The 21,541-nt window shown below is 40.6% G+C and overlaps 1 protein-coding gene across 1 annotated transcript in view; it reads left to right on the top strand.

Moving 5' to 3' along the window:
* The first annotated feature begins 862 nt into the window (after positions 1-862).
* Positions 863-21,541, top strand: part of MINDY2 (MINDY lysine 48 deubiquitinase 2) — a 31,941-nt gene continuing 11,262 nt past the window's right edge. The window contains exons 1-6 of the mRNA XM_058811577.1: positions 863-1,522; positions 8,576-8,633; positions 10,820-10,884; positions 13,415-13,573; positions 14,404-14,506; positions 15,008-15,150. Of these exons, the coding sequence (XP_058667560.1) occupies positions 863-1,522; positions 8,576-8,633; positions 10,820-10,884; positions 13,415-13,573; positions 14,404-14,506; positions 15,008-15,150 (1,188 nt within the window). The remainder of the gene's footprint in view (positions 1,523-8,575; positions 8,634-10,819; positions 10,885-13,414; positions 13,574-14,403; positions 14,507-15,007; positions 15,151-21,541) is intronic.

Genomic DNA, 21,541 nt, shown 5'->3' with positions numbered 1-21,541 from the left:
AGAATAAAAAACAACTTCCATCTGTCACTGATACAGATGAGAGAAAGTGTTATGGAAATGCACATAGAATGTAAAATTACAGTTAATGTAGCTCAGGTAAGGCTGCAGAAGCTGATGCAAGTGTTTACAGACTTCAAATTAGAGACCTGCTGAGAATAAAATGACAGGATAAATCCTTATTATCCCAAGAGTATTTAAAATTTGTTATTAAAAGCTGAAGATTTCTGTAGGGAGAAGAGAGGTTCCTTGGGGTAAAGTCTGAGTAATACACCCACATTAAATCTTACAGAATCACAGAATGTTAAAGGGTTGGAATGGATTTAAGGAACATTTAATTCCAGCCCCCTGCCATGGACAGGGACGCCTGCCACCAAACCAGGTTCCTCAAAACCTTATCCAACCTGGACTTGAACGCTTCCAGGGATGGGGCATCTGCAGCCTCCCTAAGTAACCTGTGCCAGTGCCTCACTACCCTCACAGCAAAGTATATTTTCCTAATACCTAACCTAAATTTCCTCTCTTTGAATTACTCTACACAATCAAATTGTTCAAGTTATCTATTACACTCGCCACAGCCGTAGTTTTTATAGTACGACTGTCTAAGAAACCGCAAGGAAAAGCGCCTTGGAGAACACTCGGGAGAGCCGGACTCACCTGTTTCCCTCCCCTCCCCTTCCCGCGGCCGGCCCCGCCCCGGGGCCTCCCCGCCCCGGGCCCCGCCGTGACCCGCGGCCGCTCCCCCCCCGCCCGCACGTCCCCGGCGGGGCGGAGCTGCCGCCGCTGCTGTGATGGCGTCGCGGGCGTTGCGGGCGGAGGCGCAGCCGCTGCGGTGCCAATAGAGAGCGGAGCGGCCGGGCCGGGCATGGAGAGCCTGGCGCAGCCCCCGCCGCCCCCGGGCTCGCTGCAGACGGGCGGCGGGGGCGCTGCCAGCCGTCTCCACCTCGGAGAGGCGGCGGCGGGCGAGGGGGGCTGCAGGGAGGCCGAGGAGGGCGGCGGGCGGCGCAGCCCTTCCCCTCCGCCGGCCCCCGCTCCCGCCGCGGCCCCTCAGACCGCGTCCCCCTCCCGGGCCGCGGAGGGAGCTGCGGCGGCGGAAGGCGCGGGGCTGGCGGTGCCGGAGAGTCCCGGAGCGGCGCCCGCCTCGGAGAGCGGTCCCGCGGGAGCCGGCTCCGGGAGCAGCGGCGCTCCCAGCCCGCCGGGGGAGGAGTCCCGCAGCCTGGACTCGCTGGAGTCCTTCTCCAACCTGCACTCCTGCTGCCCGAGCAGCTCCGAGCTCAACAGCGACGCCGACGAGGCGGTGGTGGCGGGGGCCTCCTCGGGGGGCCCGGCCCCGGAGCCCGAAGGGGACAGGCCGGCGGCGGGCTCCCAGCTCCTCTCCGCTTCCAAGGAACGCTTCCCGGGCCAGTCGGTCTATCACATCAAGTGGGTCCGCTGGAAGGAGGAGAACACGCCCGTCATCACCCAGAACGAGAACGGCCCCTGCCCGTTGCTGGCCATCATGAACGTGCTGCTCCTGGCCTGGAAGGTACGGGGGGGGGGGGCCGGGCGGGCGCCATGGCGGGGCCGGGCGGGCGGTGCCGCTCGGGCGGCTCGTGTGGCGCCGGCGGCGTCCGCGGCTCCCGAGCCACAGCGGCGTGAGGGCACCGCGGGAAGTTTGTGCTGTGTAGGGCAAGGACGTTGTCGAGAACGCTGGAGAGGAACTTCTGACAAGGGCATGTGGCAGTAGGACTAGGAGGAATGGCTTTAAACTAGCAGAGGGCAGGTTTAGATACAAGGAAAAAATTCTGCCCCATGAAGGTGATGAGGCACTGGCACAAGTTGCGCAGGGAATCTATGGATGCCCCATCCCTACCAGTGTCCAAGGCCAGGTTTATTGGGTCTTTGGACGACGTGGTTTAGTAAAAGGTGTCCCTACCCATGGCAGAGGGTCTGGAACCTGATGATCTTTAAGGTCTCTTTCAACCTAAACCATTCTCCGATTCTTTTAGTAAATATTTCAGGCTTATTTCTGCTGTTAAGCACGTCTCACATACAGAACTTGGAAAACAAAAAGTATGTGCAGTATGTTGCCAATACACTACTTAGATGCTGCTGTCATATATAGACTTACTTCGTTGTCCTAAAACAGAAATAAAATGTCTCGATGATGTTTACTAACCTGAACAATATATAACATATAGCTTACTGATGTGTACAGGTTTTTAGTAAGTAAAGATTACTATTTATAGCACTGAGTACATAAGTGATATTTTTGGAAAATAGGTTAGTTTCATATTATAAAGCGTATGTAGAGTTGTACGAAGTGCAGAATTGTACAAAATAAGGATTTGTATGAGTAGCTGCCTGAGTAATAGGGACACATTAATATAGTTATGCAGTATAGACTGTATTTAAACTAATGAATAAATCAGGTAGTGGTCAAGTGCAGCTTGAGACCTGAAGGTTCTTGTTCTCCATAGCCATTGCGGATGTGGACTTCCCGTAGTCTTAAAGTAATTTTTTCCCCAATCTTTTAAGTAATTAAAATCTAAGCCATAACGTAGTTATTAACATGTCTCTGTGAAAGGAGTATCTGTTGGAGGAAAGCTGTAAGGTTGTGTGCATTGCAAAACAAGGATGAGGGACACGTCTCAGGAAATGCTGGCAATTCAGCTCCGGAAGACTGAAGAGCTGATAGAACAGAGTCCTGAAATAGGAAAGCTTTACAGGAATAGCTTTTATGTTGTAGTAGCAAGGGGAAGAAATTTGGTGTTGGAAGAGTAAGAGATTGTTTGCAGTGTGACAGGTGACTTAGGAAAAGGTCAAAATGGAAATATGTGATGAGAAGAAATTTGTTTAGATGCAGGTAACTGCAGAAGATTAATGCTTTTGGTTGAGTTACAATTTCTACACATTTTTCTGAGCAGAACAGCTCAGACATCAGAAAGAAAACTCTGGGTGCAGTGATGTTGTTGTTTAAGCATCAGTAAAAGCAGTAGAGGGAAGTTGGGTGTGACTTTAAGGTATTGCCTTATGTAGGTTCTGCTATCGTCGGGAGGGTGTGAATGTTGTCACAGTATTGAACACTTGCTTTCTGTGCTCCCTCTTTGGCATCTGGGGGTGACTTGAAAAACTTGCCATTCCTTATCAATTTTGGGGGAAACATTTTAAACTGTTAGTTACAGGGTCTTACTTTTTAATCTTTTAATGAAAGATATAAATGGGACAGCACTGGTCCTGTTGTTTGAATTCAAGTTTTTGGAGGTTTTGTTCCTTAACATTTTTCCTTTTCCCTCCTCTGCTGCTCTCCAACCAGAACTTTAACTGACATTCTGCTGGGATCAAATATTACATTAGTGAGAATTAAGGTAATACCCAGTTTTATAAATAGGCAAAAACCAAAATACCCCTTGGGAATGCTCTTCTGTTTCTTATTGCTCAGATTACAGGAAGTTTTCTGTAGTTCTGTCTATGTAAAATGTCAGCAGAATTTACATGAGTTGCAGACAAGCAGCTAAACTGGTGAAACTGTCATCACAAGTTATTATTTATAGGCTTGAGGGTTTTCCTCTTATTTGGTTATATATTGTAGTTGCTTGTAATTGATTTTCCTAATTACTGCCTCTACAAATTGGCCTGTCTTTTCCCCAGTTCATAGTCAAGAACCACGTTCACAGTGGTTGGGGTGACAGCTCATCTGTACCTCACTGACAGCAGCTTGCCACATGAGAGGGCTGAGGATGGACATCCACCTTCTCGCTCCTCCTGAGCCAACATGAACACTAGGCTGGGTCAAGTAATTATAATTTGGGAGCAAGAAGGCAGACTGAAAGATGAAAACAGGCAAAAGCAGACTGAGAATACCACAGTACATATTAGGTGAAAAGAAGCTACACGTAATGGGGAAAAAAGAGCAGAGGAAGGAGATAAGGAGGAAAGCTAGAATCGCAACAGGGAATAACAAGTTAAACAGTTATGCTTTGGGTTCTATTCCCTGTATCAGCCATCATTTTTCCTTTTTAGAACTCTTTCCTGACAGGGTTGAGAGTTGTGGTCATCCTGTGGATAGATCTGGTCTCAGCCAGCTGAAGTGCAATACTGATTTGGTGGTTGGGGTTTTGGAAATTCTGAAATAGTAGCACCCACTGTGACTGTTCAAATTCCATTTTGAAAATACCAGGTTTTGGAACTAAGCTTGTGATAAAACTGCTGTCTCTCTTTTATCCACCACTTTCAAAGGATACAAAATACTTTGAGGTGGCAGATTGCAGAAGCTGTATTTTAAATATTAAAATTATGAAATTACTTTTCTTTTGAAGTGATTTTGCAGTCTGCCTGTCTTAAGTGTAACTTGCAGTTTAGCTTATAGGAGGGAGAGCCAAGGAGCTCTGCTACAGGAGTGTTAGAGAAATGCTGTAAGAAGAAAAACAAAAGCATGATATCAAGTTGGAAAAGTAGCTGTTGTGCAGAACAGCTGTTGTGCAAAACAGTGTCGTAACCACTTAGATTTGTGTGATGGAAATGAAGCAGAAGTAGAGATTGAAACAAGCATTTTTAAATGTATGTACAAGCATGAATTGTGTCCTCTGATGTAGAATAGTGTAGCACACTGTTTTTCAGCTTATTTAAATCTGGAGATTGCTCAGTTTTAACTCAGGCCTGTGGCTCACTATGTGGTTAAGCTTAGCTATTCAAAGTTGGCTTTTCTAAGTGCCTTTTGTGATCTTTGTTAGATGTAGTTCATGCAACACTTTCTGATAACTTCTGGCATTTCATTAAATGTAATTTGGGGCAGGGGGAATGTGGCAATCATCAGATGCTAAAGCTTAGTGAGGGTGCCATGTGATTCTGCTCTGTGCTTCTTAGGTAGGATGTCATGTCTTGTACCTGAAGAACTCTGTGAACATTAACGTGTTGCACAGAAATTACATATCTGAAATGTCCAGGGAAGATTGTGAAACATAAAAGAAGCAAAGGGAAAACATTATACAATTATAATATAAATAATATTAATATTGTCTTGAGAAGTGCATGTCCTTATGTAGGAGAACAGTGATATTGCATATTTGAAAATGTCTTTGAAAGTTTTTTGTGTCATAATCCTCTCAACAAATGGAAGGAGCTGTGTTCCCTACACACCTAGTTCTACTAAAATTTTGGAAACTGTTAGAACTGTCTGAATTACCTATTCAGGTATCATAACAATTATGTAAGTAAATGTTATATAACCATTTTCTTGCTTAGATGTATCCAAACTGACTGTTCAGATAAGAAGTAGAGTAAAAAATTCTACTCAGCAATTCTTAATGTTAGGTTTTCATTAAAGTGGCCCTTTGGGGAGGAGCGGAGCGCAGAGCTCCCTCCCGCTGATCCTCCGATCCCTCCGCTGCCTTGTCGGAGGCTGCAGCGGTGCTGCCGGCTCCGGGGGCTGGCCCTGGCCCTTCGCTCACACGTGATGTGCTGTCCCTGTCGCTGTCGCTGTGCCCGGCCGGAGCTGGCACAGATTGCTCAGCGGGGCTTGGCAGCCTCCCTTCCTCCGGCACCTGTGGGATGAGCTGAGCCCGCAGGTGCAGCTGGAGCCGTGCCCAGCACAGCCACGAGCCCCCTCAGGGGCTGGAGGTGACCTGGCTCCAGAGAGACACTGAGGAGATGGAGGAGCACACACTGACCTGTCACAGGTTCATGAAACTGTTCCTGCCGCTTATTTGCAGAGAATATTAATTGTTTTTTGTCAAAGCTGCTTGAAGCTACCCGTACCTCTCTGGAACACTGTGTTCAGAGGAGTTGCATATTTTAGATAAACATGTTTTGAGACTTTAAGTCTTATATAAGACTTATTATATAAGCCATTAGAAATTTTCTTGGACCCTTTTGATAGTCATGGTATTTTCAGAAGTGTTATCCTCTGTGCATGACTATATCACTTAATTTTTTTGAAGCCCTTCTGTAGTGTGGAAGAATATAGTGGAAAATTAGTATTATGTAGTTTTGGGGTTTATAGTCTAATTCATACAAACTGTGTAAGTTTTATTAGACAATCTGCTCCATATGAAAATTTGTTTACCAGTCTTGTCTTTTAATTAAAGTATGCCTCAGCTGTATGTCATGCCATAGTTGTGTGAGAAGGACTGAGTTTCCCACTCCTGAATGTAGGAAGAAAATTATAGCTATAGTTAGAAAGAGCCATCAGGGCAAAGGACCAGGAAACTGCACTAGAGGGGTGCAGGAAGTGAGTGGGAGTTGAGGAAATGCATTTTTCCTAAAATGTGGAATTGATGTGAAATCTAGCAACTAAACATTGAAACCTATTGCGAAAATGTGTCTCAAAATAAAAGATTGTTATGGACAACAGCAGCTTCTCCTACTGTTGCTTACATCGTTTTCTTCTGTTGATTTCTCTGGATAATGACTGTGGTTCTGTATAATGTTTTGCTCTCCCTTAATTCCTAAGGTATTTTTCTCTCCCATTTCCTCTTCACTGTGCATTTCCTGTTGCTTAAGTGCTTGCAGTGAAGCTCTGAACAGCTGGGAAATGTCATGTTCTCTGTATATCCCAAAGTCAGCTCTGTTCAGAAGTACTCAGAATGTGTTGGAACCCCATTAGCCCACTTCAAAGGTGTGATCCAGGTCCCACTACACATGCCAGCCCTAAAATTTCGCCATGAAGTAACCAATTAATTTTGCTTAGCATTTAATCAAGCAGTTAATTTTGAGATGTAGCTTGCTAAAGTATCCAGCTTTGAGAGATCCTGGAAATATGAGTAAAACCACTTTGCTTTTTCTGCAATAAAAAAATAAATGGTTAGCTTTACAGTTGTGAGGGAAAGTTCCATTTGTTAACCAGTGATATGGATAATATGTTGTGCTATTTTAAGCTCTGTACATAGAGCTTAAATAGAGGTAAGCCATGTAATTGAGCTTTAGAGTTGGTAAGTTGGATAGTTCTGTAAGTTACAATCAGTTGTCATTCATTAAATATTTTCAAAAAAAACATGTACCCATGCATGCCTGATTTTTTTTCTTTAATTCCTTTCCCAGATCCCAGAACTACCAGCTTCTTTATAAGCCCACCATCTCTGGGTTGATCAATGTGTGGCAAATGTCAACTCTAACCCAAGTAGGGACATATTTCTTAGAGTATAAATAAGAAAGTTATATAAACTTGGGTCTCTTTCTTCTTCCACATATAATGAAATTTCTTGTGATTACATAGATTTAACACATTTACCTTTTGTCAAATGTAATTAAAATTTATAAGACAGATGTAGCCCAATCACACCTCATTTTCCCTGCAAAGTTATTAAAATAGCTCAGTTTTCATACTGAAAACCCTCTCCATCACAATGTGAACAAAGTGGTGTGTTGCTATACTGTATATTTGAGTTTGGGGTGCTGCATCAAAGGCTTGATGTAGAAGTAGATGTAGATTGCTCTTCCATCCCCTGGATTTTTACTTCTTCCTTCTCCACAATCAGAAAAGTAAGTGGAACCTATTAAATCTCAACCATGAGTTAACAGTCTCTTGTCATGTCTTTCTATATGTGTCAAGGACAGCAGTGATCAGTATTGAGGGACTTGATTAAAAAATTCCTGATAAAATAAATATCTGTTGTAGACTTTGAATGGCAAGATGTTGGAGGGAGATAGGATGAGAAAATTAAAAACTGAAGAGAGCTTAAAAATCAGCCCCAAGACAAACCAACCCCAAACCCTAGAAAAATAAAATTCACATTTATGCAGAGAAAAATTGCACTATGTTTAAGGTCTGTATCCTTCTGTGGTATTTCTTCAGATTGCCAGAAGCATGTCCTTGTATGTGTTTGTGCTTTGCCTGTTGCTTTTCTTCGTGCAGTAAATCAAAGTGTTCAAAATGTTTACCCAGGATGCTGGAGGAGATGAGAATGCAGGAAGCTTTTAGCTCTGCTAGGGTGGTTGGCTTTAGCATATGATGATGTTTGGAATAAATCAGGGAAGAGGGGAATGGAATATTCACCACAGAGTTCTGTGTGCCTCTCTGCTCTGTGTGGGGTTAAACCAAATGGTTAAACCTTGGAATGTGAACATGGGATGAGAGGCTGAGAGTCATTTCCTTGTACCTGCACAAGTCTTTGGCTTCCCTGTCCCAGCAGCTACTGACACTAGATCCTTTAGAAACTTTGTACAGAGGAACTTTTTGAGCTAATATGCAAAATTAATCTCTTAGTACTCAATACTCAGTTAAGAATTGGAATAAAGGGAGTCAAAGACTTGAGGGAAGTTTTCTGAACAGTTCCCAGTCTGTTAATTCTGAGTGCTTGTAGTTGAGCCACTGCAGTGAGTGGTGTGGGTTCTTGTGAAGTGGAGGGGGGTTTTGGTGGGAGAAGGGAGCACTATGCAGATGTGCACCTGGGAGAAAGTGCTGCAGGCATGTGGTTTCTCTAAAAACCAAAGTGCCTTTTTAATCTCTTCTTGTGGCTGCTGTTTAGTAGAGGTCCAGTATGCTAATGGCCTTATAAAATGGTGGGGGAAATGTAATCAGAAGTCTTCTGTCTAGAAATACAGTGGTTTTTAAATTGTGGTGCTTTGGTGTTTTAAAGAGAATTTACTTTTACTTTGACAGATTAAACTGCCACCGATGATGGAAATCATAACGGCTGAACAGCTGATGGAGTACTTAGGTTAGTAACTGCAATAAATCACTTCCACTTGTGTGTTGTACTTTGTAGTTCATAGCAACATAAGAGCTGGTTTATGTATTTACTATTTTATTCAGCTTTTTATTTGATTCCAGAAAACTACTTACAGTATGCAGTTACTCATGCTTTTCCTTAACTGGTTTTAGAAGTTTTCTGCACTGCTTTCCAAAGTGATTGGTCTGGTTCGTGCCATTGGTATGGCTCAATGCACCAACACATTGACAGATTTAAAATTATTCATGTCTCTTACAGTGTTGCTTTATTATAGTTGACAGAATGTAGTAAGTCAACTCTGTCTTTAGTGGTCTATAGTAACTCTAATCCTTGGAAGTATGACCTAATTAAAATAACAAGAAAAATTAATGTAGCCCTCACAGTGATTGCAAGTGGGGTCCCATTTGCAGGCACTGCTCTGGTATCACATTCAGTATTCAGTAAAACTGCAGCTCTGTGTATCTGACAGGACTGGAACTTTAATAACCCTGGTGATCCAGGTGTTAAAAGTGCAGTTGTGATAGTACTTAAGCTGTATGTACCACTTTTCCTTCCCTTGTAGCCTGACAAATATAAAATGTTTGAACTTAGTAGACTAGACTTGATTTTTCTTAAGCAGGAGAAAAATACCCTTTCAATATTTTCTTTATTTTTGCTTGCAAAGAACGTAGCTTGTTCTTTTCAGAAGCAAATTGCTGAGTCTTCTGGTTGAAAAAAAAGTTGCCTACATAATTTTCTCCAAAAACTAAGAAATCTTGCTCCCTGTGTCTAAGCATTTCTTAGAATTGCATTGGTGACACAATACTGTCTGAAGTCACTACATAATTCCAGTTGTCTAAATGTGTATTCTTTCTTGAAGGCAAATTTTAGCTTCTGAAATTATCTTACTAAATTGAATCATAAAACTGTGTTCAAATTATTTAGGTTCCTATTCACTCAACAGGATTAGCAGTTCTTCTACAGCTAAAAAAAAAGCCAAAACCAACAAAACAGCCTTCAACCACTTTCAAGTTAAAAGAGTATAAATTAGGAAGCTTATAATGATATTTTTCTGACTTTAGTAATGGAGCAAAGGAATAAGTACAAAAACATTGAAATAAAACCTGGAAAGTGTGTATTAGTCTCTAAAGATGTTATAAGTCTTGAACCTCAGTGTGTTGATTAACTATTAACTAATTTATTACCTTTGCGTTGTAGACAAAGGTGGAATACAAATGTTGTGGTTTAAGCCCAGGCAGCCCCTTGCTCACTCCCCTACCAGAGAGATCAGGTAGAGAATGGGGAGAGTAAAAACCAGAAAAACTGTGGGCTGAGGTAAAGACTCAATATAGGGAAAGCAGAGCAAAACAGGGAATTAATTCACTGCTTCCCACAGGCAGGCAAGTGTTCAGCCATCCCAGGAGAGCAGCACCCTGTCACACGTGGTGACTTGGGGAGAAAACACCATCCAGCACTCCAAGTGTTCCCCTTCTTCCTTCTTCCCCAAACTTTATATACTGGGCATGATGTCACCTGTGCTCATTGGGGGTCACCTGTCCTGGCTGTGTCTCCTCACAGCCTCCTGTGGCCCTGTGAAAAGCAGGAAGGGCCTTGGCTCTGAGTGAGCCCTGCTGAGCAATAACAAAAACATCCCTGTGTTATCAGCCCTGTGTTCAGCACCAACCCAGAGCACAGCCCCACACCAGCCACTGTGAAGAGAGTGAATTATATTCCAGTCAAAACCAGCACAAGTTTTATAGACTTACTGGTGTATAAAATATGACAAAACATTCACAGTATCAGACAGGATAAGTGGTTGTCTTTTTAAATGTGTACAGAATTACATACTTTACTGTGAACAGTTTGACCTTTTTATGTTTTGAACCTGAGGCACAGAGGGAGGTTAATTTTTGAATCTTGAAGAGATTGATGTGATACCCCAAGAGATTATGAAATGTTGCTTTAGTAACAGTTGGCCATTTCAATTTTATTTCTTAATATGCTCTTACTAAGTTTTTGTATTCATATTTCACTCCATAATTATAATTCAGGTTATTAAACAGTGTGATCCCATTAATTTGGTAGAAAACTTCGGTTGTGGTATTCATTATCAGTCACTTCAGTCAGAAACATTAACAGAAATGTTGAAGCTTTGATTGCGGAATAAATTTATTTTCATTTTTGCTTTCTTTTAGGAGACTACATTCTTGATGCAAAACCTAAAGAGATATCTGAAATTCAGCGACTTAATTATGAGCAGGTAAGGAGCTGCTCCTAAAGCAGTTACTTATGTCTGAGGGAACTAAAACTACTTTTCTGACCTAGGGTTTGTCACCTTGTTAAAAACCACAAGCATACAGACCATTGTTTGCAGTTTGTTTTTGTCTGGGCTTGATGTAGAGTAATAATTTTATATATGTGCTATTAGTGAAGAAAAACTCAATATTTATTAACAGAAGACACTTTTTTTCCCTGTTATGAAATAACAGTAATGAAGTAAAACAGGTTTTATTGAGGAAGTGTAACACAGAGGTACTAATAAAAGTATGTAACAGGGTGGTTGCTCTTTGAAGTCTTGTGCTGCATGTCCTTCAGTTGCTCTGTTCAGTGGTGCCTGCCAGAGTTTCTCTGAGGATGTAAACTGAGTAACAGAGATCTCTGTTCTTAATCATGATGGTCAAAAAGAGATTGATCCCATGTTATGAAAGGCAATATTATTTACACTGACCACTATTTATATGTCATCACAGAATTCTTTCTGTACTGAAGATAATGCTATTAGATTTAAAATTTGTTGATTTAGTGTATATTTTCCGAGTTCTGTCTGTAGTCATAGCTGGTTTTTTGGTTACTCATGGAAAAGTGAATTTGAATTTTTTAATAGGTATAAGGTTTCAGGGTAGTTCTGTTTATTCTTAGGTCATTTTTTCTTGTTCTCATTCAGTGTTGACAACCAAACTGAGTAACTTGAGATTGATTTGTATCAGATTATAAGAATTACTTTTGTAATAATGAAATTGGCTATTTTTTTCCACACAATTCTGTGTTGTAGAAGGTTATAGCTATAACCAGCTTGTTAGGAGGCTGATGAAAACTATTATGCCTGGTGAAAGTACAACCTGTATAGCTTTTTTATGCTCAGATATATGGCTTTAGAACATAAATGTCACATACCTGAAGTTTTGACCATGTAATTTCAAAGAAGCCTTTTGTTCTAGAAATCTTCCAAGTTGCTTTGAAGGTACGGAAATAGTTAAAGTAGAAGTGATAATGTTGAAATTGTAGCAAGAAACTTCTGTGGGTTTCTGGTCTGTTTGATGTAATCCTGCTTTGTTTGCAAAGTAAACATTAACAAAAATGCAGCTATTGTCTGTAGATGTATGGTCTGAATTTGTGGATGACACTGTGCTGACTTACTATGTACTTCTTATTCATTCAGCAGTATGATTATGGCAAAATATCTTTCAAAACAGACAGGTTTTCATATTTGATGTCAGGCCCCTCCTAATGACATGCTCTTGTTAAGGTGGCTTGGTTTGCTTTTAAAGTGATACAAACTTAAAAGGTGAAGCCACTCTTGAGGATTACTTCCAAATCTTGCTAAATTCTAAACCTTGTGACAGCAAAATGTTAGTAAGATGAAGCAACTTGTAGTAAGGCAGTGGGAGCTGTTCCATTCCTGATCGTGGAAACTTGACTGAGCAGAGTGGCTAAAGGGCTACAAGCATTAAAACTCTCATTTGTAGCAGCCATGCTCAAGGGCAGATTCTCATCAGAAGACAGCAGAAGCAGCTGTCTTTAACCATCAGTAGTTTGTCTGTGAATCTTTGCTGTCTCCATCTCCTGTCCAATCTGCATTTCTGTCTTTGTCATGCTATTTTCTCATTGTTGTAAGCCTGAATTCCTCTTAAACAACAGAATGTTGCAAAACCCAAAAACCCCCAAACAAACAACAAAGTGCCTCAGTTTCCCCAAATCTTTTGCACAAGACTTTCTGACTGTGTTCTTGTGGACTTTTCTCACTTAGTGGAAAATTCTTTTTCCTGCCATGTCGGGAATTTTTTTTATCTGTTGGTTCAAGATAGCTGTCTCACAAAGCATGTTTTCTTTGGCTCATCTTTCCTTTCTGTGATTAGAACTTCATAACTTGATAATTCTCCTTAGGATTCCGTTGGGATCACTACTATAATTAATAAGTGCTACTTTCATGACTTGTTTTAACAGCAGAATCTACAGGCCATTTAAAGGTATGCCCAAAATAAGGTAGAAAATGGGTTTTTTATTAAAGAAAAAAAGTAGTGAACAATTCAAGACTGATTCTCAGTACTGAACCCTGAAATTAGAGTTGGCAAGTGGGTCTGTGTAGCTCTTACTGTTCATTCATTATGTAGTGACAAGTACTTTGGCCTGACTTGTAAGGGAGGGTTTAAAAGGGGAGAAGAAACCTCAAGAAAAGTCCCTTGAAGATTCCTTTATAATTCAGTTTTCTTGCAAACATCTGGCTTGTGGCTTTGGGAAATAGACCTAACAGCAACCAGAGCTGCCTAAAAGTAGTTTATGGGTGTAAAAGAGGTCACTGGAGGGAGGTTCTTTTATTTCATGTATCTCCTGGCACAATATGTGAAGTGAATGTGCATTGAAACATTTGTTTAGGTAATTTACCCTTTAAATTTTTTATTTTTTAAGTGTTAAGTCGATGAGTACTGAATGATGAAGGGTTACAAGAGTAACCACCAAGTGTCCAAAGCTGTTTTGGGTGATCTGTTCTGTTCTGTTCTTTCTGTTGTCAGAATATGAGTGATGCAATGGCAATTCTGCATAAGTTGCAGACGGGTCTGGATGTCAATGTGAAGTTCACAGGTGTCCGAGTATTTGAATACACACCCGAATGCATAGTGTTTGATCTGCTGGATATCCCCTTGTACCATGGATGGTTAGTGGACCCTCAGGTAATTTACTCTGTTTCAATTATTTTTAAAAAATATTATTGTGAGTGTTATTGGTGGGAGGGGAGATATCTCTGAATTTTAACAAGTCAATAATGAATATGATAATGAAGTTTTGAAATTTAGTCAGAAAAATTGAGGAGTAAATACAAACTGTGGTTTTTTTAGTGCAGGAGCTATGCAGAGCCTGGGTCTATAGTCAAACTACTTTAAAAGCCTTCTGTGACTCTGTAAAGGAGAACTGTTTTTCTGACTGAAGTAGCAAGTTGCCCCAGATACAGTGTTCCAGTCATCATTTTTGAAGGCTTATTAGAGAACACTTGGAAGGAATACAAAGTTACTTTCCTCCTCTTTTTAATTCTGGTTTCTTAGTCACTGCTATTGAGAAATGAGGATGGTGGAACTGGTTGGAGAGAACTGCATCTTTAGCAAACATGTAATTTATTTTTAATTATATTATTTAATAAACACTAAAGTGGTATTGTTTGTTGAGTGGGAAACTGGTGAGTTTGGCTGCAATAATAATGCCTAAGAGTTTTTCTTTTCATGCCTTGTTGGTGAGAGTTGCTGTTCTCTTCCCCTGGCCCTGCTGATCCAACTTATGTTCATGCCTTAGCTTTTGATGCTAAGGGTTAATGAAAGCATTTAAAATAGGATCTGAAATAGCAAAATATGTAACACTCTGAACTAAAATGTTTTGGCCTACATTTTAAAGGGGATAACATCCTCTCTTTATTGAATTCTTATTGTCTTATTAATAATTGCCACTGGCTTGCAGCTGTGTTCTGTTCTTCTCAAAGGTAAATCCTCCATGTTGTTCCTTCCTGCTGCAGGTTGCTGACATAGTAAAAGCAGTTGGTAACTGCAGTTACAATCAGCTGGTGGAGAAGATAATCTCTTGTAAACAGTCAGAAAACAGTGAACTGGTCAGTGAAGGTAAGCCATGTTTTTCTGTATTTTATCAAAGTATGTGTCCTGCCAAATCCAAGTTAGATATTTTCCCTGTGGGTGATGCTGAGTAGAGATACAAGTGGGAAGAGCTGCATTCTGTGTGCTGAGCTGCTTTCCCTGGGCAGGCACCCAGGACTGTGCTTGTCTTCTCTGCTTCTCTAATGCATGCTCTTGAGCTACTCAATACAATTCTTCAAAACCTGGCAAGAACTTCCCCTATTGTGGCAGCATTCAGATTTCAACTTAGCTATGTATTTGCTCCTATAAATCAGAGTATCAGTTATATACTCCATTACAACAAGGGAAAATATGAGTAATATTAGAAGTGGATACAGCATTTCTGAACAGGGGAAGGTTTGTTTGCAATGCTGTGGTTTTAGGACTTTGAAACTTGTCCCCTCTTTTTATGTGTTCCCTAAGGCTTGTGGCAGTATGGGGACATAGGGGGAAGATAGGAAAAATACTACTATTGTTTTGCTTTTGTAGGGTTTGTAGCTGAGCAGTTCCTAAATAACACAGCTACACAATTGACATACCATGGACTGTGTGAGCTGACTTCAGCTGTCCAGGAGGGAGAGCTTTGTGTGTTCTTCAGGAACAACCATTTTAGCACCATGACCAAATACAAGGTACATCCAGCATTTTTGTCTTTATTGTTGTGTTTTGTGTTTCAAAGCAAGTCATGCTTTTTTACTTTCTTGAAATAGAATTAAATTCCAGGTTGTTATATATAAATATGACTTACAGTGAATGTAAGGTCTGTAGCAAATGTTACTTAGGAATTATTGATTACAGTGGTTTAGTCACTGGGATCCATTACTACTTTAACTCTTCTTGTAGCCTTTCCCTTTATTTTCATTTTACTCCCTGTGTTAACTCTTTGTGGTTAGGTATAGTTATGTACACTTCTTACACGGCTTAAATTTTCTTGCACTTTGTGGTTGGCATGATAAGGTTACTTTAATTTCTTGTTTCTGAGGATCTAAAAGTTTGCATTACATTTGGCCAGTAGATGAATAGGTCCATATGCAAAATCCCAAATGTTTTGAGAAGCTGAAATGGGCTGCAATATTGGTTCCCTTTGTTAGGGAAGAGAATTTCTTTTAATTATTTTTATCTGTATCTGGGGAAGCAATATGGCAGCAGTTGTGAAAGGAGTATTCCAGGATACAAAAAGCAAGTGTCAGCTTGGTTAGTGCTTCTGGGACTCCTTCCTCCATGGAATGGAGAATCTGCTTTGGAAAGTTTACATTCATTTATGGAGCATCTTCATGCTAAAACAATTTTACTTCTGCTAGGATGGTAGTGTATGATTTTTACCCTTGTATAGAACTCTTAAAATTATGTTTTGGTTATCTATTCTTTAATAAGACTTTAATTTCATGTACACTTGTGCTTATTAATAATGGTAATAAAAGCAAAAAAGAAGAGGTGTGTAACATGGAAAAAAGTTAAGAAACCCCTGGTTTTGCCATTATCTGATAATGTCATATACCTCATGTGAATGACACTTCCATTTGTTACTACTAGTCCCTTTTTCCTCCCTCTGTAAATCTTGACTGTCAGTGCTAATCTTTGGCATTTTGAATAACTACTCATAAGCTGAGCTTAAGGTCTGAACAGTCCTGATAAATAATGATTAACTCTACAAGCAGGTAACATATTTGGTTTTCTGATTAGAGTACATCTGAGATGTGGTTTAAATCTGTGTGTACAATGCCACTCACTTAAAGCAGTAGGGCAAGGAAAAGGCTCTTTCTCCTCCCTTCTTCCATTTAAATAACCCAGAGCTATGAAATAAATCTCTGTGTGGTCAAATATTACCTGATGCAGCTCATTTAAATCCCAATTTTGAGTATAGTTTTTCTCCTCTCTGCTTTTCCAAATTTAGTTTTTGGATTAGCTGGTGGCAGCTCGTGAAGCAAGCCTGTACTCAGTTTTACACTTGTTACATGGAGTGGGGTTTGGTTTTAAAAAAGAAAAATAGTAAAAGTACAGCTGCACTTTCTGGGTACAAATGGTATCTAGAGGTGCAGGTGCTCTTTTACTTTGTTTAAAGGCCATTCCATATAAAATACATAAATCCTCCTGGAAATAACACATTTTTGTGATATTATTAAATCCTTTAAAATATTATTTGTAGTAAATACAGTCAGTAAGTATCACTTTGACCTGTGGATTATAAATACAGATTAGTTTTGTAAAACATAGGCTCTTTGTAGTCTTTTGCAGCCCAGTATTACATTAAAGGGTAGAACCTGGTATGTGTCTGTACTTTATCAGCTTCATACTTGTAAACATTTATTTACTTCTCAGTTGAGATCCTTTTTCCTTATAGAAATAAAATGCAACACTTCAATGAGTTAAATATCCTCAGCCAATATTAATAATACAGAACAGGTTAAGGCAGTGAGTAAAAATCTGTCTTGACTTCTATCTGTAAGAACTAAATACAAGTCCTAAGAAATAATAAGTTGAAGTATTTTAAAATGAGTGTGGTTTGTATATTTAAGGTTTGCTGCTGCTAAGTCACAGTGGGTTTAATCTTGTGCTTTTTGAGAATTCTTAAAATTCTGAAATGCTAAATTTTTAAATAGAGGCCAGTTTTAAATTGATGTTGAAAGGCCAGCAGTAACTCTGTTGGCTCCTACCTAGCCAGCTGTTTGCAGTAGCTGTAAGTCTTGGGAGTCTTTTGTATCAAGTCAGAAATAGACTTAACTTGGGCTTTTAGCCAAGATCAGCTCTCCAGAAATTTTTGGCCCTCCAGGATACTCCTGTGAGTGCCAGATGCATTGTTGCTGAAGAGTTGAGATTTCTATCAACTGCTCCACTCTTTCCATCTCTTGGGTTTAATGCTCACCCTGCAGATGAAGTTTCCTCACAGTTTGAGCAGTAGTCAGCAGGAGGTGGACTATGGAGAAAAGCCCATCCATTGGGAAAGCTGGAGATACAACATATGCCAGGGAAAATGGAGGTATAGAACTTCTAGGGCAAGAATGATGCAATTAGTTTTTCTCTTTCTCTAATATTGCCTTTCTCTCTTTCCCCTCCAAACCAATACATGGAAATGCATAAATAAAGCAGCTGTAAAGTTAGCCAGAAGGGAATTACACATTTATTAAGTTGTACATGTAATAAAATCAGTGTATTTTTAGAAACACAGCTTAAGAAATTAGCAATTATTACTCTAATTAAGCTAATACTTAAACTTTTATTTGGCAGCTTTAATGTACAGCTGATACAAGGACCTGTACACTGGGGATATTTTTAAGTGCAGTATGGGTTTTTTAAGGTTGATATTTTAGTGTGAGGACTTGGATTTCCAAACCTTGTCCATTTGCCCAAGTAATAATTTTTTCTACTTCCTGTCCCTTTCATTGCATACTAATAGTCTTGGCTCATGTAATTATACAGTAATAATTTTCAGCAGTTAAAAATGTGATTTTATTTTTTTGCCTTTGCTTTTCATTATGCAGATAATAAATACATCAAATGATAATTCCCTAGATCAAGGAAAAACAGGACTGTAAAGAGGGGATCAGTTTGGTAAGAAGATCTTAGTTCAGTTGGAATGTTTTTCCCACAGACTTGTTTGTAACAGAACCTGTGTTCTTTACTGAAAAGTATCGAGACATTTACCTGTTTGGATTTTTAAGTATGTGTGTTTTCTACTTTATAAATGTTGTGTTTCTGCTTCAGAACTCAACAGATACTTTCATTCCAATACCAAGTGTATTTTAAAACAGTAATTGCACTTTTTCCTTGGGCATTTAAGATTGGCATAGTAGAGGCAATGAATATAACTGCTTAAAAACGTGTTTATTTTTCAATTTCTTAGTAAGTGTAGAGTTCTTATGCTGAGGGTTACTCTGAATTCAGTAGTACATACTTTCTTTAAAAAAATATTTTTAATGTTAGTATATCTGAATGTTTCAACTGTTAGAGAAAATTAAAGCAACATTCATTCATCCAATTTAAGCACCTTCACAAAAACAAAGGGATCTGATCCAGAAGTCCAAGAGAATATTTACATACTATTCAAAACATAAGGCTTAAAATGTTTGTCTTTACTGTACAAAGCTATTGGACATGTGTTTGGTTTTCTGTTTTCTGAATTGCTGGAAACTTGGTAATTGGCATTAGAACAAGTAGTTTAAAAACATTCATTATTTAATCTGATTATGAAATTATCCAGGGAAAGGAGATCTAGTAACATCCCCTGTAGCCTATATTTGTGCATTTCAGAGAGGGTTTTTTGTGCAAACCAGAAGACTGAGAGATCCCTGTTCGGGAGAATTATCTTGCTTTATCCTCAGCTTTATTTCAAGGTTTATATGTGAAACTATAAAATCTGGGCATTGGTCTACAATATCTAAGTATCGATTCTTAGGATAAATAATTAGTCATAACTTTGTTAAAGTAAACTCTGTCTACTGGGACTTCCATTTTTTTACTCCCTATTGACTATAGTTAAGTAGCAGATACTTTTGCTGTCTATTACATGCTGGCATTTTGTGGCCAGTGTTAACCCAATGGGGAGACTGGGTATTTGTTAAAAACCCCACATTAAAAAAAAAAACAAAAAAACAAAAAAACAAAAAAACACCTAAAAGATAATCTGGTAGCACTCTAGAAATGGCCAGTTAAGATTTTCTGAGGGTAGAAACATTTTGTAAAGCGGGACAACTCTTCTCAGAGAGTGAGGGGTATTTGAAAGCCATTTTTGTGCGCATTGGTTACCTGAGTGTCCCGAGCTCGGCCTGGTCAGCTGTGCACAGGCCGGGGCCGTGTCCCTGTCCCCCCTCGGGGCCGTGTCCCCTGTTCCCCCCCGGGGGCTGGCCGTGTCCCTGCTCCCTCCGGGCTGGCCGTGTCCGTGTTCCCCCCTCAGGGCCGTGTCCCTGCTCCCTCCGGGCTGGCCGTGTCCCTGTCCCCCCTCAGGGCCGTGTCCCTGCTCCCTCCGGGCTGGCCGTGTCCCTGTCCCCCCTCAGGGCTGTGTCCCTGCTCCCTCCGGGCTGGCCGTGTCCCTGTCCCCCTCAGGGCTGTGTCCCCTGTTCCCCAGGCCCCGCGGCCGTGTCTCTGTTCCCCCCCGGGGCTGGCCGTGTCCCTGTCCCCCCTCGGGGCCGTGTCCGTGTCCCTCGCAGGCAGCCCCGGCCCGGCTGTGGAAGTGCCTGGGAAGGAAGGGCGGCTCCTTCCTGGCCGCAGGCTCGGTGCGGGCCCGGCTCGGGCAGCGCGGAGCTCGGAAGGTAAGAGCTTCTGTCGGGTCCCAGGCAGGCCTTGCTGGGGCCGGGCTGTGCCACTGAGTGTGGCCTGGGCCTTTAGCATGGGGAAGAGAACGTGCCTGGCATTAAAACTGTGCCTGCAGAGCCAGTCTCTATTTTCTTGTTGCAAAGGAAGAACAAACCTATGATGAGAGGCTACGTTACGGCTTGCAGCAAAAGAGCCACCTCCTCTTACTTTATATGAAATTATTGCCAAAGGTTCCATGAATATTAGCAATATTGTGAGGGTCCTGGTTGGGGTTTTTTGTGGAATCCAGTGTAATTATACTAATATGATGTAAAGATCAGAGAAGTTGGTTAAAAACAAGGGAAGGATGACTTTGGATCTCTGATCTGTGATTTCCCATTTTCCTTTCATTCCAATAATGTGACCAGGAACTCTGTCCCTTATCAGGTGCCTTATCAGGTCCTAGGGAGCCTGTGTTTGTTGCTTTGCTAAGCTTTGTTCAAGTGAAGCAGAATGTCTGAAGGTATGCAGTTGGTATTGGAATTGCAGTGCTGGTGTTCAGCTAATGTGGTGATATGTAATGCAGTTTATTGCCTTTCATTAGGGACCTGTGTTACATTTATTTTGTATTATTTACGCTAATGTGACATTTTTACAATCAGTGTTCTACTGAGAAATTCTTACAAAGAATATGAATTGTATTTAAGATTTGAAACAGGTCTTCATTTCAAGCAAGTGTTAATCCATCCTTAGATGCTAGATTCTAGTTGCATGAAGGCAATGATATACCTTAATATTTGTGTGTGGAAAAATTAAGCTTATAATAGTTTGGAGATAGGAAAACTAGTATTTTCACAATTTCAGTATTACTAAGCTGCACAGTTTATGGGCTGTAATTAAAATGTATGGCATAATAGAGGAAAACCTGAGAGACACACAAACCACTCCCTTTTTTAGGTTTTGTTTGAGTCAATGTACTGTTCAAAATAAAACTTAAAAGTTCAAATAAATTTTATCTTTAAAATTCTGGGATATTTAAAAATATTTTTGAAGACCTCTTGTGTACAAAATGTTGTGAAATCGGTGTTTTGTGCAAACTGGAAACGTTGCGAAATTACTTCCTTTTATTTTCTTCAGGTAACTTTAAGTGTCAGGAGTTTGAGTTTTTAGGCAGGTTTCCAAGGGACAGATGATTCCTTAGATCATGTTATGTGATCAGACTTGTTGCTGACACCTGTATTTATGTCTGTGAAGCCCCCCTGTGCTGGTTAACTCCCATTCCAAAGCTTGAACGTACAGTATGTTACCTGTTTGGTTTTGGTTTGGGTTTTTTATCCACTCTGTTTGGCCTTGTGTATAAGTGCATGTTATGGTATTAGGTAATATTGGAGTAATTACTGTATGTGAGTCTTCAAATAATATTTTTGTTACATCAAGTGACCTCCCAGCCCCAGCAGGGGCAGCTGTAAACAGAGTGGAATTGACGAGACGTGAGTGGAATGTCAGTATCTCCCTTAGAGAGTCATTTTATGACTTCAGAGGAGTCAGGGAGCTTGTTCTGTATGTGTTGAGTATGGACAGAGTTTCCATTTCTTGCCTGTTTAGCCTTAGAAATCATTAGAACAGGATCTGCCTCTTGCTTTGGTACAGCTTCAGCACAGCAGTCTTTGAGAACCCTTTGTGTGCTGCTGGAATACAAATACCAAATGTTTGTGGATGTCACAATAAACTTGATTTTTATGGCTAAACCACTGCTTCAAGTTTTGTATTGAGTGTCTTGATCTGGTACACTCA

This window comes from Ammospiza caudacuta, chromosome 10 (assembly GCF_027887145.1).
Source record: "Ammospiza caudacuta isolate bAmmCau1 chromosome 10, bAmmCau1.pri, whole genome shotgun sequence".
In the NCBI taxonomy this organism is placed as follows: domain Eukaryota; kingdom Metazoa; phylum Chordata; class Aves; order Passeriformes; family Passerellidae; genus Ammospiza; species Ammospiza caudacuta.
Note: the sequence above shows the minus strand (reverse complement) of the source record. Positions and strands in the feature narration are given on the sequence as shown.